Below are 17319 nucleotides of genomic sequence, written 5' to 3' on the forward strand. Positions count from 1 at the left end.
ACGGTATTTCTTTTTGTTTAATCTCAGAGTGGAGAAAAACTTCCTAAGCAAACCACAGATCTCAGAAGCTGGGAAATATGATGACATCAAATGCAAAATCTATGTACGGAAAAATAAAGGCAGACAAACTGGAAAAAACATTTACCACACACGGCCAATGCCATTTTGCTTAATTCAAAAGAGCACTCTTGGAATTCCCTGGTGGCGCAGTGGTTAAGAATCCGCCTGCCAATGCAGGGGACACAGGTTCGAGTGCTGGTCCGGGAAGATCCCACATACCGCGGGGCAAATAAGCCCGTGCACCACAACTACTGAGCCTGCGCTCTAGAGCCCACAAGCCACAACTACACAGCCCGCGTGGCACAGCTACTGAAGCCCTCACCTCTAGAGCCCATGCTCCACAACAAGAGAAGCCACTGCAACGAAGAGTAGCCCTCGCTCGCCACAATTAGAGAAAGCCTGCGCGTGCAGCAATGAAGACCCAACGCAGCCAAAAATAAATAAATAAAATATTTTTTTTTTAAAAAAGAGCACTTTTGCAAACCAGTAACACCCACACCCTAGGAAACCAGATGAGGGATAGGACACACACCGTTCTTGAAAAATGAAGCTCTTCACTGTCATTCATAAGAGAAAAAGAAATTAGTTTTCAAGCATCAGGTAAACAAAAACTAAATTTTAATATAGTATTGGTGAAAACATGGCAAACAGGCATTCCACGTCTCAAAAGTATAAATCTAGCTTGCAAGAGGTTCATTTGTTAATACCTAAATAAAAAAGCATGTACCTTTTGATCCAGCAATTCAGCTTCAAAGAGTTTATTCGCCAGACAAAACCACACCAAGATGTATATAAACGATATTCATTCCAATAACAATTAGCTACAAACAGACGGTTCCCCAGCCGGGGATGGCTGAACACCAGAAAGGATGGGGCATCCATCTCATGGGACATTACATAGACAATGAGAATAAATGGGTAGATACAGAGCAATTTCCACCCAAAAAAAGGTGAGGGACAGACCAGAGTGTACAACACATTACCTCTTGGGAACAAAATGCTAGAGCAGAGTCAGGAGGAAGACTTAGCTTTCAAGTTACATCCTTTTATATTTTGACCTTTTTTGCTGTGTATGCATAAGCTAATTTTTTAATTAAAAAAAATATGGTGGGTCTTTCAACAGATGAATGGATAAATATGTGGTGTGCATATATACACGTACATATGAATATGTGGTGTGCATATATATACGTACATATGAATATGTGGTGTGCATATATATACGTACATATGAATATGTGGTGTGCATATATATACGTACATATGAATATGTGGTGTGCATATATATACGTACATATGAATATGTGGTGTGTGTGTACATATATATAATGGAATATTAGTCATAAAAAAGAATGAAATTTTGCCATTTGCAGCAACGTGGATGGACTTGGAGGACATTATGCTAAATGAAATAAGTCAGAGAAAGACAAATACTGTCTGATATCACTTATATGTGAAATCTAAAAACTACAACAAACTAGTGAATAAAACGAAAAAGAAGCAGACTCACAGATACAGAGACCAAGCTAGTGGTTACCAGTGGGGAGGGGCAATATGCAGGGGGGAATTACGGGATTATATAAGACCACGTATGTGTGAAACCTTTTAAAATTGTAAAGCACTGGAGAATTTAAAGACTCTTTCATTCAATAAAAGAAAAAAATTTCCAGAAAAAAATATGGTGGGGGAGAAAAGTAACAACAGCCATGCTGTACCATGAAGAGCGTTTTTCCACCCCTTCCTTCCAGCGCCTATCAGGGGCCCTTATGAGTCTTCACCTCCAGGGAGACCACTAGTCCTTACAACCTGAATTCTTATTCCCATTTTATCAAAGAACAAACTCATCACATGTTAAAACTAGCATCACGGGTTTCTCAGGCCCAGGAGGAGCGTGGTTCCTCGGGTCCTGTGGCCCCGGGCACGGCTGACACCAAACTGGTCTGTGTGCTCGGGACCACACGTGCTGGGGAATCACACGGCTGCCCCACACCCCCTGCGAGGGCCGAACACCCCAGGTGACCAAGCGCCTGGGCTGGGCGCCCAGCTTCCCTCATGGAGGTGTGCTGTCTTAGGAAACCGTCAGGCCCCCAGGTATGACCTGCACTCTTGTTAGAAGAGGCACAAGGCAGAAAACAGGCCGGCAGACACATCCATCCTCTCTGACAGCCACAGACAGAGGCGGTAGGAAGTGGTCTTCAACGGACCTTTTATTAGCGAGGCATTATTTCATTGCATTTTTCTAAAAAAATATTCTGTAACACACTGAAGACTCGGGGCCTAATTCTTCAGATTACGGTAAGGATATCTGAGGATCCTAATATCCTGCATCTGCTTCCCATCAATTAAGAAGTCACAAAATGTACCTGAGAAGCTATTAAAAACTGGCTTTTTATAAGGAAAATCAATCATGACCGAGCGTGCATGTCACTGTCTGAGCACTTCTCTTCCGAAGGCCCACGTGCAAGGCCTTCTGCTCAGGGCTCAGCGCAGAGTTTGACGAGCTTCCCGGTAGAGAATGCAGAGCCTGTAAAATGCAAACAGCTCGGTTTACTATGGCTTATAATTGGGGCAACTCAATAACAAGGCAGCATTTCGTCAGATCTGCAGAAGGGCAATGGGTAGCGAAGGGGAAAGCTCCGCTGAGCGGGATTCTCAGTGTGTCCGGAGATTCTTCAGGCCGCCTCCGAGGGATGCAGGGACTGGAAGGGACAGGGCAGCTCGGCCTGAGATCCAGCCCACCAACATCTTTGCTAGCACTTCAGGATCACTGTTCGTTTAAAGCAAGTCCATGCTGTCAAAGTACCCAACATCCCCTCAGGAAGCAGCACGGGGGTGGGGGTGATGCTGGGAGGTCAGGAGCCCGGGCCAGTCTACTTACCACTAATTCCCACGACAGGCCATATGTATATTAACAGGAATCTTAGCCTCAGGGCCCCACGTTTAAATTAGTAAGAGAACCACAACTTTGCTTCTCAGTAGACCTCCTGGTTTTCCCATTTGCTCATAGCACAGACTCACTTAACTCATCATTGACCGGGGGATTTTTGCAGAAACTAACGCCGTGGACGGCGATTTGTTAGGTAAATGAATACTGCAGCGTCTCCGGTCAATGATGTTTGGGTAACAAAAGACGTATTAATACATCTCTGGTCAGTAATGTGTTAAAAACAGCTGAGAAAGGCAGATACTGAACCTTACTGAAGACCCATATCACCGTTATCTTCAAAATCTCCAGCTGTTACCCCCGTTACTACACTCTTGTGCCTTTTTTTTTTTTTTTTCCGAAATACAAAAATTCCATGTCAGAGGAAGCTGTTCCCCGAAGGGTTGAGATTCCTATCGGAGCACCTCTGCCCTTTACCAGTAGAAATGGGGCATCGAGGCTTTTAACTGGGAGGCCTGTGCAGGGGCCAAGTGACCCTCAGTGAGTGGAACCCCCCTCCCCTACAGCAAGAACTCAAATCCCCAACCACTGCTAATTCCAGTCGGCCTCAAACGTCTCAGCATCGTCTCTGGATTTCATCTGTACAAAATGAGCAAAGTCCAAGAATCAAGCTGGTAATTGGACATATTTCGGGGGAGACACACCCACCAATCGATATATAGCATGAGAGGGACTGTACTCTGTTTCAATTAGGCACCTCCAGGGCCACCTAGACATGACCAGCACACTCTGCATTAAAGTAAAACACAGTCTGCAGGCTGTGCTCCAGCTCCAGGAAGGCCCGTGCTGGGGGCTCCGCCTCACTGGTCCTCAGGCGCCTCCCGGAGCCCTTCGCTGTGGCGAATCCGCCCACTGACTTCCAGCAGGGCCTGGGCCGTAGGGTCCACGTCCAGAACGCTCTTGGTGTTCTTGGCCTTGGGAAGAAGGGAAGGATGGGTGTGTTCAGTGACCAAAACCAGGCAGTGACGTCCTGCTGCTGTCAAGTTTATCAGAGGGGAATTTCCTACTGTCACCACAAGGGAAATGTGGTAGAGGCTCCTGCCCCGAGCCCCACTGAGTGCCCCCGCCCCGGGATGCCATCGCTGGGAGGTGACAAGACGCAGGGGCCCCAACGGCGACTCATCGTCAATCCCTGGAACTAGAAGGAACCCCAGACCCTCCTCATCTTGCAGACAAGTCCCCACTCCCCCGGGATCCCACCTCCCTGGGGCGGTTCTCTCTAATAAACCTCCACAGACCCCAGACAGCATCCTCTGCTCTGCTGTGCACCCACTGGCATCCCTCTGGCCAGCAACGGCTGCTGGAAACAAATTGGAATAAACCATCTCCAGATGGAGGAGTAAAAGGGACAAAGCCGAGAAAGGGGAGAAACGCCCCCATGCTCACCAGCTGTGTCACCGGAACATCTCCCACCGCCCACACCTCCATCTTCTCGAACCGGAAGTCCTCCTGGGCCGAGAGCTGAGGGCTGTTGTACGTGGTACATGTGGGCTTGGCCTTGCTGTGTCCTTTCCCAAAATCGACATCGATCCACAGGCCAAAATAATTGTGCTGCCCTCCCATGCCCTGTGGAGGGAGGGGCATAGCACCGCCTCGGTCTGGAGCATCAGACACCTGAAGCCCACCCCAGCCGTCATGCCACCGGGGCGTATGAGAAGTGAACACAATTTTCTTCCTTTCTTTTTTTTTTTTTAACTGTGAAATACATATTCACAGATTGATACAATTTAAGTAACCCATGACAAGTTCCTAGAACACTCATCAAGGTGTCCTGACTCGTACCCCATGGCCCCTTCTCACGGGGCTGCACTGGCAGGAAACACAGGGACAAGAGAGGACAAAAGAATACAGGCCCTCAGGCCTAGAGACACCAATCGGTAAAATAAGGGGAGAGGTCTACACAGCACTTCCGGGACAGGGATGCCGATCCGTACCCGGCCCAGGACCCGGTGCTCAAGCAGGCAGGTCGTTCACTCAGCACAGCAGGGAGGGAAAGGAGGAGGCAGCCCCGGGAAGGCGGGAACCACTCGGCACACGGCCGGCTCTGAGCTAGCGGCTGATGGGAACAGACTGCTGTTCAACCTCTCTGATCCCTTGCCCTCTCCAACAGTGCCTCCTCCCCGGGCCCGGAGAGCCTGAAGCTAACGCCAGAGCAAGAGGCCAGGGCAGGAAACGCAGCTAACCTCAGGGCTGCTCCTCCCCTCGGGCCGATTACTGACCACCACCGAGACCCACTGGGTGCTGCTACTGAGGCCAAGGCCCTCGCCCCTGTCATCACCAAACTGTCCTATCTGTTTTTTTTTTTTTTTTTTTTTTTGCGGTACGCGGGCCTCTCACTCTTGTGGCCTCTCCCGCTGCGGACGCGCAGGCTCAGCGGCCATGGCTCACGGGCCCAGCCACTCCGCGGCATGTGGGATCCTCCCGGACCGGGGCACGAACCCGTGTTCCCTGCATCAGCAGGCGGACTCCCAACCACTGCGCCACCAGGGAAGCCCCACACTGTCCTTTCTGAAAGGCGTCCGGGGTCATCAGGTGGCCCCGTGGGAGCCTCAGAATGAGCCTGGGGAGGAGCATGGGGCCCTCTCCACACCGACAAGATGGACCAGCCTCTCCGGCCCTTGGCTTTTCAGAGACAGGGCTGGAATTTCCCGAGAGGGGCTTTTTAAGAAGCAGGGGAAAGAAATAGGCTGGTGCTGCCAGGACACACATTTCTCACACAAGCTAAGCACCTGTGCGGGCGCCCGTCCCCACCACCGCCCCCGGCCTTCCCCCGCGTCACCTTCTTCCTGTGGCTGAGTCCCAGCTGGAGCACAGAGCAGACAACCCCCCATGGGTCCAAAGGGTCTGGGGAGCCCAGCCCTGGCCCCGCGCCCGGGCGGTGCCCCAGGCAGGGCAGCATCTCCAGCCACGAAGGCCACAGGCCAACCACCTGATGGCCAGGAACACTGGGCGACTCCGTCATTTGCACACAAACCCCGGAAATGCCCCAACAGAGGCCCCTTTTTTCCACGAGAGAAATTCCGTCCTCGTTGTCGCTCATTGCATCACCACCCTGAGACTCGGACAGAACGAACTGAGCGCGTACGGCTGCCCTGACGCTGGGCGGAGTGTCCCCGGGCACGTCGGGGTCAGTGCATCACCACGGGGGGGACGTGCCTGGCCCTCCCAAGTCCTTACCAGTCCATTCGGGATGGTCTGCTGCCCTTGATTCAGGTACATGTAGTGGTCATTGTAGCCCGTGGAGGTGTACACGGCCATGCTGGGGGAGATGGAGAACAGGAAGCACCTGTCATCCCCTGAAATCGATCAGAGCAAAAAGAAGCAAGGTCAGCCATCGGCGCTGGGCACGGGGTAAAGCAGGAAATGGAAACGGGCCGTGGCTCAGACGGCTGAGCAGGAAGGGCTCCCCTCGGGTCCTCGGCGTGCACGGGGCTCCCGTGCATTGGGGGCAGGGCCGGCCGGCCAGCGGGCGGAGCCCGGGACCGTAGGATGAGCTGCTGACCGTTACAAAGGAATGTGACATGTGCTTGCTGGGAACACCCGTTAGCGCTCTCCCGGGGAGATGCGAGCCCTGCCCCACCGCCCCAGAGCCAGCAGGAGCAGCCTTGTCCCAGCTAAGGAGCAAGGGGCAGGCGGCCACTCCACGTATTGGCTGGGCATTCACGTGGCCTCAAGTAGGCACATCACCCAGAGCGGAGAAGGCGGGGTACCTGTAGACACAGCTGCCCACAGGGTGGGGTGGGGACACGCAGGGAAACGGGACCCTCTACCTTTGCCCGGGCACAGGAGTGGGCATGCCACCACTCACAGAAGGTACCGGTCAAAATCCTGGAAATGAACAGCACCCTCCATCTCAGAGACTCCTGCCCTCCCCGATGCACTCACTAGGGAGGGGACGGAGGCTGCACCTCACCAAGGGAACTCCCGGCTAGGCCAGAGCCAGACCAGAGATGCTCCCCACAGCTGTGAGACCTTGGCCGGAAGGACCGCCCCTTGACGGTGACAGCGTGAGGGCACCTGACACAGGACCGAGCTCAGGTACTTGGGGGTCGGGCCATTCGTCAGGTGGGAAGGAAGCTCCAGGAAGCTCCAGGGCGCCCGAATGTGGAGGGCGGACAGGAAGGGGGCTTTGAGCCCCAGAGGGGCCTTAGGGAGGACAGCCCTCGGCCACAGATGGGCCTGGACCTGCCGAGTCAGGACAAGTGACGCTCGGGCCTCTGTGGGGACTTGGCTCCCCCAAGTTGGGAAGGACGTCCTGAGGTGGAGACGGTTGGGTGAGAGCCACTCAGGGAGGAGGGACCCCGCAGGGACACGGCACGGCATGGGGGAAATAGCAGGGCCCTCGGCTATAGTGCAGGGTGTGAGCCCTGGTTGGGGAAAGGGGGAGGTGAGCCTGGGGAGGTCACCGGGACCAGGTGGCACAGGGCTCCCCTCCAGGCTGAAGACTCCGGCTTGAGTCCATGTGCCTCAGAAGGTTGGGTTTAGCCTCAAGGAATTGCCTGGTCCCACCTGTGGCCCCGGGCACTGGGCCTAAGCATCACTTTGCCTTGCCATCCTAAGACTGCCTTTCAACCAACATTTACTGGGCCCCGGATGCTAAGTGAGGTGATGGGGCCACAAAGCGTGGGCCCCTTGGCTACAATGGACCCCACTCTAGTCCATCCTGGGGTCTGTGCCCAGAGAGAAGGGCCCCGTGGGGAAGATGACCCTCGAGGGTGCAGGGCAAGGACCAAGGAGTCATAAGACCCGTAAAAACATCACTTCCACAGAGGGGCTCCTCACCCAACTCTCACAGTGACACCACCACCCATCGCCCAGTGCGTTACAAACTGCCATTCCTGTGGTTCTGGGGAACGGAGGCCCAGAGAGGGTAAGCAACTTGCCCAGGACAGAGCCGGACTCAGCTCAGAGCTGCGGGCCTGTAGCTGCCCCATGGACGACAGAGGCGAAAATGAAGTGACCCAGCGGCTGTCACCATCTCAAGGCTCAAATACTCGGAGTGATTGTTTCCCGGGACAAACGGACAGGAACTCTCTGAACTCGACTGGAATCTGTGATGCTAGGCTGCCCCCTGCTGGAATTCTGTCCTCACGCTTCAGAACAGAATGAGCTCAAGTTTGAAAACTTGGTCATCTCATTTTTCCACCTTTCTTCAAGAAGATGAATTCTGCTTGTTAAAAAAACATGAAGACGCAGCAGTGCTGACCTGGAGTTAATACTAAAGGAGCTGGAAGAAGCGGAAGTTCCGTCTATGATAATGATTCTCAGGGGTTTTCCACATCCTCCAACCACACAGAGACCCAGCCCGTCACCCCCCAGAGCCCCTCCCCGTGACACCGTGACAGAGAGACCTGGGTGTGTGGAAGCCCAGGCCTGAGACTGGGGTCCCCAGAAGGGCTGCCTTCCAGGGTCGGCCCTCAGCCAGTGTCTGGGAAGGTGGATTTGGGGAGGGTCCCCCCCTCCCAGGACTGATGAGTGGCTCCCTGTGCCTAAGCCGTGTGAACAGACAGGGGGGTTGATGCCGGACTCCTGCCGTCCTCCTGCGAGTCTGGGGTTTGGGTGCGCGTCAGTCAGAGGGTGCTCGTGTGAACGGCCCCCCGAATAAAGACCCCGCACGCTGAAGCTCTAACGCATCCCTGATGGACGACACCGCACACATGCTGTCACAGCTCGCGGCTGGGGGAATTCAGCGCGTCCTGTGCGACCCCACTAGAGAGGATGCTGGAGGCTGGTTCCCCCGGACTTCACCCTCCCAACCCCTACCCAGCCCCTGGGCGGATCGTACTCTGCATCCTCTCACTGTAATAGATCAGCTGTGATGACAGCTGTGTGCTGCGTCCCCGAGTCCTCTTAGCGACTCACTGATATGTGGGTGGTCTTAAGGGACCCTGACACAGTGGGGAAGGGCTGGTAGCAACAGCTGGATTAAAGATCTAGAACACTCTAAAACCTAGAGAAAACCAAACCCTGGAAACAACAGGATCTCAGGGATGAAGGCACCCAGCCTTCACACCATGATCCCTTCCACCCACCCCAGACAAGGGCCACCCCACCACTGCTAAAACCTCTCCCGTAATGGCACCTCTGCACCTGGACATGGCTCCCCAACCAGCAGAAGCTTCCCTGGTGCAAGGAAGGTGGGAGCAATTCCAGAAGCGTGCAGTCCCGTAGAGGACCGCAGGGAGTGACTGGCACTCGTGTGGTCGGGAAGGCTTCCTGAAGGAGGTGACCCTGGACTGAGTCCCGACAAGGAGCTGACTGTGTAAACAGGTGGAAGAGGGAGAAAAGGCAGCGCGTGCCAAGTCCTGAGATGAGAGCGTGGCCTGTTCCGGAAACTCTGCGTAATTCAGTGAGACTGAGCCCAGGGCACAGGGCACGGTAGAGGTCGTGAGGCTGGAGATAAAGGATTCACCATCCTGAGTGCACTGGGGGTCCGTCCAAGGGTCTCCAGGGGACAAGCACCACGGCAGGTGGGCTGGGATGTGGCAAATGAACTGGACGGGTGAGACCAGGAGGCGAGGGCCAGGCAGAAGGCACCCGCAGCAATGCAGGTGAGAGTGGCGGGGAGAGAAGGGGGAGCGGGGACGCAGGCAGAGTGGATGCAGCTGACAGCTGTCTGGCTACGATGTGCAGCCCCCATCCCAGAGGAGCACGTGACCTTTCTCCCCCGTATTTCGCATCTCAGGACCCTGGGTTCTCCCTTCCACTGGCCCAGCCAGGGAGGGTGTTAGCCTCGCCCCCTCACTGGGAGGGACTCTCCCCGGAACTGCATCGGCCAGGCTGCCCCATTTAGCTGAGGGGAGTGAGGACAGGCCTGTATCCGGCTGCTCAGAGCCACTAGAAAAAGGCCTCCATCTCACAGCTGTTGGCCCCCAGGAGACCTTCTGAGAACAGAGACTCGGGCAGCCCGGCGCAGGTCCCAGGGGACACACCGTGACATCAATCCTGGGAAGACAGGTTCACCTCTGAGTACGAGAACAGCCCACTGACAGGAGATAAGCGTTTTCAAAAAGAGTCCTTTAAGAGTGTTTATCAGAGTGGTTCTTTGAGGAGGGGAAGTATTTCATCAGGGCCTTTGATCCAGGGCATTCAAGGTCTAGCAAAGAGCTTCCAATCTCCAGCAAAATCACAGAACCGAAAAACTACGGGCAGAAGCAGCAAAGCAGACCCACACAGGGGGTTCCAGGAAAGGAAGACGGTCCTCCGACAAAACACACCCCACCTGCAAGAGCCGGCATCTCCCAGTCCCCTACGCAGCACCTACGGCCCAGCCTCGCCCGAGGTCAGGACCTGGCGTCGTTTAATGCTGATCCGCTGTTTCCTCACCTGAAAGCCAGGGGTGAGGACAGCTGTCCTGCTTACCTGACCCTGCAGCCAGAATCTATAAAGGAATCCATGAAGTTAAACCATCATAAAGAAACACCACGTTTCACTACCCTCCCAAACACGTCTAGCAAAACGCTTGCAGGAGGAGATGGAAGAAACACGCACATCCCCTGGCGGGGCTCGGAGGTCTCCACACAGCAGCCATCTGACCAGAACCTGTACGAGCACTGGTGCTACCATGTGGGGCTTTGGTGGCCAAGACTCACCTTGAAACTGAGGTTTGACCTCCCAGGAGCAGGAAGCAAAGCCACCGAACACATGGCCGTCATGGTCCTCGAGCAGCACCACGCAGGGCCCACAGTGTGTGATGCGCCCGCAGAGCTGGGCGAAGCTGTGCCCGTGGAGCTCGGATGAGAACAGCAGGCGCCAGTGGTGCCGCTGCTCCCTGGGCAGGTGGGAGTTGATGTAGATGACGGACAGGACATCCAGGACGCTCGCAAACTCCCGTTCCTGGTCGACTTGGCGCTTGGGGACCAGGGTGGCCAGATCGAGGGACGAGCACAGGAGGAGGAAGCCTTGGTGGATGACCACGCTCAGAAACGTGGCCACGTGGGGAGCCCTGAACACCCAGTCCTCAATTGTGGTTCGGTCACATTCCAGCCGCTGAGGCCCCAGAAGCTTCTCACCGCCTAGGGGAGGAGAAAACAGTATTAGTGGGTGAGGACACTGCCTTTTCTCTACTTACCTAAACCTGCTCTGTCCAGCGGGGGAGCCACGCGTGGTTCGTCTGCACCGAGATGCACAGTAAGTGTGAAATGCACACCCCATTTCAAAGGCTCGGCGTGAAAAAGAAAAAGAACGTAAAACACCTCATTTTTTTTACATTGATTGCCAATGTTAAAGTATACTTTGGACATATTCTTTTTGTTTGTTTGTTTTGGGTTTTTTGGGGGGTTTTTTTGTTTGTTTGTTTTGTTTTTGTGGTACACGGGCCTCTCACTGCTGTGGCCTCTCCCGTTGCGGAGCACAGGCTCCGGACGCGCAGGCTCAGCGGCCATGGCTCACGGGCCCAGCCAATCCGCGGCATGTGGGATCTTCCCGGACCGGGGCACGAACCCGTGTCCCCTGCATCGGCAGGTGGACTCTCAACCACTGCGCCACCAGGGAAGTCCCTGGACATATTCTTAAAATTAATTTTGCTTGTTTCTTTTTGGTATTTCCATGTGGTTACTGAAATATGTAAAATTTCATATGTGGTTGGCTTTGGAGTTCACATTCTGTCTCTGTAGGACAGTGCTCATCTAAACAATTCAACATCGACACTCTTATCTTTCCTCTCTGCTCCAAGCTGCATTTCAGAGACACAGGAGACAGCTACGCCCTCACCCCAGGGCCCCAAGACTCCCCAGCAATCCCTCCTGAGAGGGCTACACCAAAAGCCACTAGTCCTAACAAAATCATTTGGAAAGGATTTAGGAAGTGTGCTGTCCTCCAGCTATGGCAGGGTAGTGGTTGGTTACTTCCTGGGCACCCCTCTAGTTTATCTGGGGAGAACGGATATCATTAACTACAAATTATACTTAATTGTTTCCGACCAGCACCCATCATTCTGATTTCCATCTCTTACCTACTAAGAACAGAGGTGACATGGAGGTGATACCAAGAGACAAGCTATCGGTACTTCATTCATATATATATATATACACATATATATATATACACATATATATGTGTATATATATATATATATAACAGTATTATACAGTATATTATGTCATTATTCTTTCCAAGTTCCAAATATCTCACTTAATTCTTCAAACTGTGTTTAAAAATCCAGCTTTATAATAAAACAGTAACACTTTTTTTTTTTTTTTTTTTGTGGTACGCGGGCCTCTCACTGCTGTGGCCTCTCCCGTTGCGGAGCACAGGCTCCGGACGCGCAGGCTCAGCGGCCATGGCTCACGGGCCCAGCCAATCCGCGGCATGTGGGATCTTCCCGGACCGGGGCACGAACCCACGTCCCCTGCATCAGCAGGTGGACTCTCAACCACTGCGCCACCAGGGAAGCCCAACAGTAACACTTTTATAAAACAAATCTACTTTGCAAAAAGATTCACCACAAGGTATTTTTAAATCCCAAGTAAATTTAATTATATACTGTTTCTCAGCCAACAATAGCAGAATATATATTCTTCTCAAGTGTACCTGGAATATTCTCCAGAACAGACCATATGTTAGACCATAAAACATGCCTCAATAAATTGAAAAGAACTGAAATCATGTAATGTATGTTCTTCAACCACAATGTAATGAAATTACAAATCAGTAACAAGGCAATTTGGGAATTTCACAAACACGTAGAAATTAAAGACTATACCTCTAAACAACCAACAGGCCAAAGAAGAAATCACGAGGGAAGTTAGAAAATACTGAGATGGGGACTTCCCTGGTTGCGCAGTGGATAAGGCTCCACGCTCCCAATGCAGGGGACATGGGTTCAATCCCTGGTCAGGGAACTAGATCCCACATGCATGCCACAACTAAGAGTTCGCATGCCACAACTAAGGAGCCAGCGAGCCTCAACTAAGGAGCCCACCTGCCACAACTAAGAACCAGAACGACCACATAAATAAATAAATAATTTTTTAAAAGAAAGAAAGAAAGAAAAAACTGAGATGAATGAAAACAAAAACACAATATACCAAAACTTATGGGCTTCAGCTAAAGCAGTGCTTAGAGGGAAATTTATAGACATAAATGCCTATATGAAAAAGAAGAGAGATCTCAAATCAATAACCTAACCTTCTAACTTGAGAAATGAAAAAAAGAAAATCAAACTAGCGATCAGAGTCAAGATGGTCAGTAGTAGGATGTGGAACTCACCTCTTCCCACAAAAACATCAAGAACACATCTATGAACGGAACAATGCTCTCAGAAAACCAGCAGAAGACCTCAAACACCTCAAAGGACAAAAAAGATCTCCAAGTAACTGGGCAGGACAAAGGAAAAAAACAATAGAGGAAGTGGGACGAGACCTGTGCCCCTGCGGCGGTGGAGCTGAAGGAGAGGAGAGGTTCCTGCACCCAGGGAAGCCTCACCAGTGAGGAGATTGGCCGGGACAGAAAGGGAGCTTCAGAGGCTTGGAGGAGAGCACAGCAACCAGTTAGTAGCAGGCAGGACAGAGAGAGACCTACACGGACAGCTGTGCCACCGCCCTGTGTGCCCCAGCCTGAGACGCATGTCCGCTGGTATGGGTGGGGGCTGGGTGCTGTAACACGGGGTTTAGAGGACAGACCCAGGGAGAGGGCTGCTGTTAGCTGTGTGGAGACAGCCTGAAGGGGCTGGAGCGTGGGGCGCAGCAACCAGGAGTGTTTGCGGAAGAACCCCGGGCCGCCACAGAAGCGAAGCGCCATTGTTAAGTGGCATGCCAAGGTAGAGGCGGGGCTGCCATCGCAGCCTCCTTCCCCACCCGCCGGCTCCTGCCTATGTAGGCTCCAGGACAGGCTCCTGCCCAGGCAGGTCACACACCCCAGCCACCCCGGTCCCCTCCTGCCTGGGCAGGCTCGTGTGCCCCAGCCACTGCCCTGTGCCCCCAGAAGCAGACAGCAGTGGGTTGCCCATATGCAGAGGTGGGGCTGAAATCACAGCTGAGGCCCACAGGCCGTGTGACTTAAGCAGCAGAGCTGAAATCTCTCCCCACGGCTGCGTGAACCTTGGATTTATACCTCCACGGCCGACTTTGTAAATTCAGTGCCTGTGGGGCAACCAAACAGACAACTGGTGCTCCCGCAGCTGGGACGGGTCTGGCCTTAGCAGCTGTGGGCTTTGTGGGCGCGTACACGCAGGGGCTGGGCTGGGCCAGGGTCTGAGCTGCATCCATAGCTCCCACAGTGGGTCCAGGTATGTAACGACTACAGTCCTGGGACCTGACTTCAGTGGATCTACGCTGGTGGCCTTGTGAAAACAAAGCCTGAGAGGCACCAGGGCTGACTGCCAGCACACCCAGAGCTGAGGTGGGGCTGAGGGCAGTGCCAACGACAGTGTACTCTGTGAGCCCGCACAGCAGGTGAAAGGTGACACACTCACAGGTGAACAGCTCCAGCACAGTAATACTCAGTGGCTCCTCTCCCAGTGGGAGCGCTCCAATCCCGCCCATTCTTGCACTGCAGATCAGAAACAGAGCTAGGGGCTTCTACACCAACAAGTAGAGAGCAGACCCTGCCCTGGACAGGGCGGTGATAACCACAGAGGGAAGAGGAGTCCCCACTCATTGTCCAGTGCAGGCTCTGGTCACCGCAACACCAGTCACACCTCCTATCAAGGGGATGACAGCCAGCACACACTGAGGAGAGAGGCAGCAGGCATCCATACTGAAAACAGCCCTTGCCCCCAAAAAGCATTAAACCCATGCAGGCTACGCAGGGACACTCCCACATAAAAATAGCCCTCCGAGACCACAGTAGATAATTGTTTCTCCTGAACTCATAGAGCAAGAGAAATATAAGTAAAACGAAGAAGCAGAGGGACCACTCCCAACGAAAAGATCAAGAGAATTCCCCTGAAAGGACAAACAATGAAACAGGCCTCTTCGGTCTAATAGATAACAAGTTCAAAAAGGAGATAATGAAAATACTGAAGGAACTAAGAAAGGCTATCGAAAGAGATGCAGATTACTGTAAAAAAGGAACGAGAAACTATAGTGAGGAGTCCAGAAACATTAGGAGATTCATTTGCTGAGACAAAAGCAGAACCAAAGGCTATGAATAGCAGAATAAATAATGCAGAAGAACGAATAAGTGATCTGGAAGATATAGTAAAGGAAATCATCCAATCAGGACATCAGACAGAAAGCCAAGTGAAAAACATGAAAGCAATACAAGAGACCTATGGGAGAATGTAAAGCATGCCCATCTACACATAATAGGCATCCCAGAAGGAGAAGAAAGAGAAAAGGGGACTGAAAATGTATTTGAAGAAATTATGGCTTAAAACTTCCCAAAGCTAAAGAAGGAAACAGATATGCAGATACAGGAAACACAGAGGGTCCTGAACAAGATAAACCCAGAAAGACCTACACCAATACATATGATAATAAAAATGTCAAAAGTTAAACATAAAAAAGAGGATTCTAAAGGCAGCAAGAGAAAAACACAGTTAATGACAAGGGAACCCCCATAAGGCTATCAGCTGATTTCTCTACAGAAACGTCGCAGGCCAGAAGGGAGTGGCAAGATATATTCAAAGTCCTGAAAGGGAAATATCTGCGATCTAGGACACTCTACCCGGCAAGATTATCATTTAGAACAGAAGGAGAAAGAAAGAATTTCTCAGACAAGCAAAAGCTAAAAAAATACAGCAATACTAAACCTATCCTGAAAGAAATATTGAAAGGTCTTCTCTAAATAGAAAAGTAGTAAGAATCTATAGGATAGAGAAAATCACAATTATTTTTCTAGAATGTGTTTGAGCCTAAGTGACTACTAGTCTAAAGCAAGTAGATAAATGAAGGGGTTAACATACTTGAAAAACAGGGCAACCACAAATCAAAAACATACAACAGAGTCACAAAAATCAAAAAGAAAAAACCATAATACAAAAGAAAAGCATCGAAGCACAAAAGGAAAAAGAAAAAGGGACAAAAGAATATAAAATCAACAGGAAAACAAGGTTTAAACTGGAAATAAATATATATCTATCAATAATTACCTTAATGTCAATGGACTAAATGCTCCCATCAAAAGACACTGAGTGGTAGACTGGATAAAAAACAAGAGTCTATGCTGCCTACAAGAGACCCATTTTAGGGCAAAGGACACACGTGTATTAAAAGTGAGGGGATGGAGAAAGATGCTGCATGCAAACAGAAATGAAAAGAAAGCAGGGGCCGCAATACTCATATCAGACAAAGAAGACTTTAAAACAAAGGTGATAAAGAAGGACACTATATAATAATAAAAGGATCAGTACAAGGAGAGGATATTACATTTGTCAACATATATGCACCCAATATAGGAGCACCCAAATACAGAAAACAAATACTAACAGACATAAAGGGAGAAACTGACAGGAATATAGTAATAGGAGGAGACTTTAGCACCACACTCACATCAATGAACAGATCTTTGAGACAGAAAATCAATAAGGCAACAGAGGTCCCAAATCATACATTAGAACAGTTAGACTTAATTGATATCTTCAGGACATTACATCTAAAAAAAAATACATTCTTTTCAAGTGCACACAGAACATTTTCTAGGACTGACCACACACTTGGGCACAAAACAAGCCTCAACAAATTTAAGAGTAAAGAAATTATTTCAAGCATCTATCTTCAGGACATTACATCTAAAAAAAAATACATTCTTTTCAAGTGCACACAGAACATTTTCTAGGACTGACCACACACTTGGGCACAAAACAAGCCTCAACAAATTTAAGAGTAAAGAAATTATTTCAAGCATCTTTTCTGACCACAACAGCATGAAACTAAAACTCAACCACAGAAAAAGAAACGAGAAAAAAAACAATTACATAGAGGCTAAACATGCTACTAAAAAAACAATGGGTCAGGCTTCCCTGGTGGTGCAGTGGTTAAGAATCTGCCTGCCAAGGCAGGGGAAACATGGGTTCGAGCCCTGGTCCGGGAAGATCCCATATGCCGCAGAGCAGCTAAGCCCGTGCGCCACAACTACTGAGCCCACATGCCACAAATGAAGCCCATGAGCCTAGAGCCCTGCTCCACAACAAGAGAAGCCACCATAATGAGAAGCCCGTGCACTGCGACGAAGAGTAGCCCCCACTCACGACAACTAGAGAAAGCATACACGCAGCAACGAAGACCCAATGCAGCCAAAAATAAAAATAATTTTAAAAACCCAATGGGTCAATGATGAAATCAAAGAAGAAATTAAAAAATACCTTGAGCAAATGACAATGAAAACACAACCATACAAGAACTATGGGATGTAGCAAAAGCAGTTCTTAGAGG

At 51.0% G+C, this 17319-nt stretch overlaps 1 protein-coding gene across 7 annotated transcripts in view; it reads right to left on the reverse strand.

The window, feature by feature from the left end:
- The window catches only part of MEAK7 (MTOR associated protein, eak-7 homolog), a 49212-nt gene that overhangs the window by 11892 nt on the left and 20001 nt on the right, over nt 1-17319 (reverse strand). For 4 of the 7 annotated variants that reach the window (XM_032612277.1, XM_032612274.1, XM_032612276.1 and 1 more), the window contains exons 5-8: nt 10597-11019; nt 6182-6300; nt 4391-4570; nt 2424-3918 (exon numbers count right to left, since the gene is read on the reverse strand). In XM_032612277.1, coding sequence (XP_032468168.1) covers nt 3805-3918; nt 4391-4570; nt 6182-6300; nt 10597-11019 — 836 coding nt within the window. In that variant the 3' untranslated portion in view covers nt 2424-3804. Of the gene's footprint in view, nt 1-661; nt 3919-4390; nt 4571-6181; nt 6301-10596; nt 11020-17319 lie in introns of those variants that run through there. The other 3 variants (XM_032612278.1, XM_032612279.1, XM_032612281.1) reach the window with 2 other exon arrangements.

The sequence above is a fragment of the Phocoena sinus genome, chromosome 19 (assembly GCF_008692025.1).
Source record: "Phocoena sinus isolate mPhoSin1 chromosome 19, mPhoSin1.pri, whole genome shotgun sequence".
NCBI classification, from domain to species: domain Eukaryota; kingdom Metazoa; phylum Chordata; class Mammalia; order Artiodactyla; family Phocoenidae; genus Phocoena; species Phocoena sinus.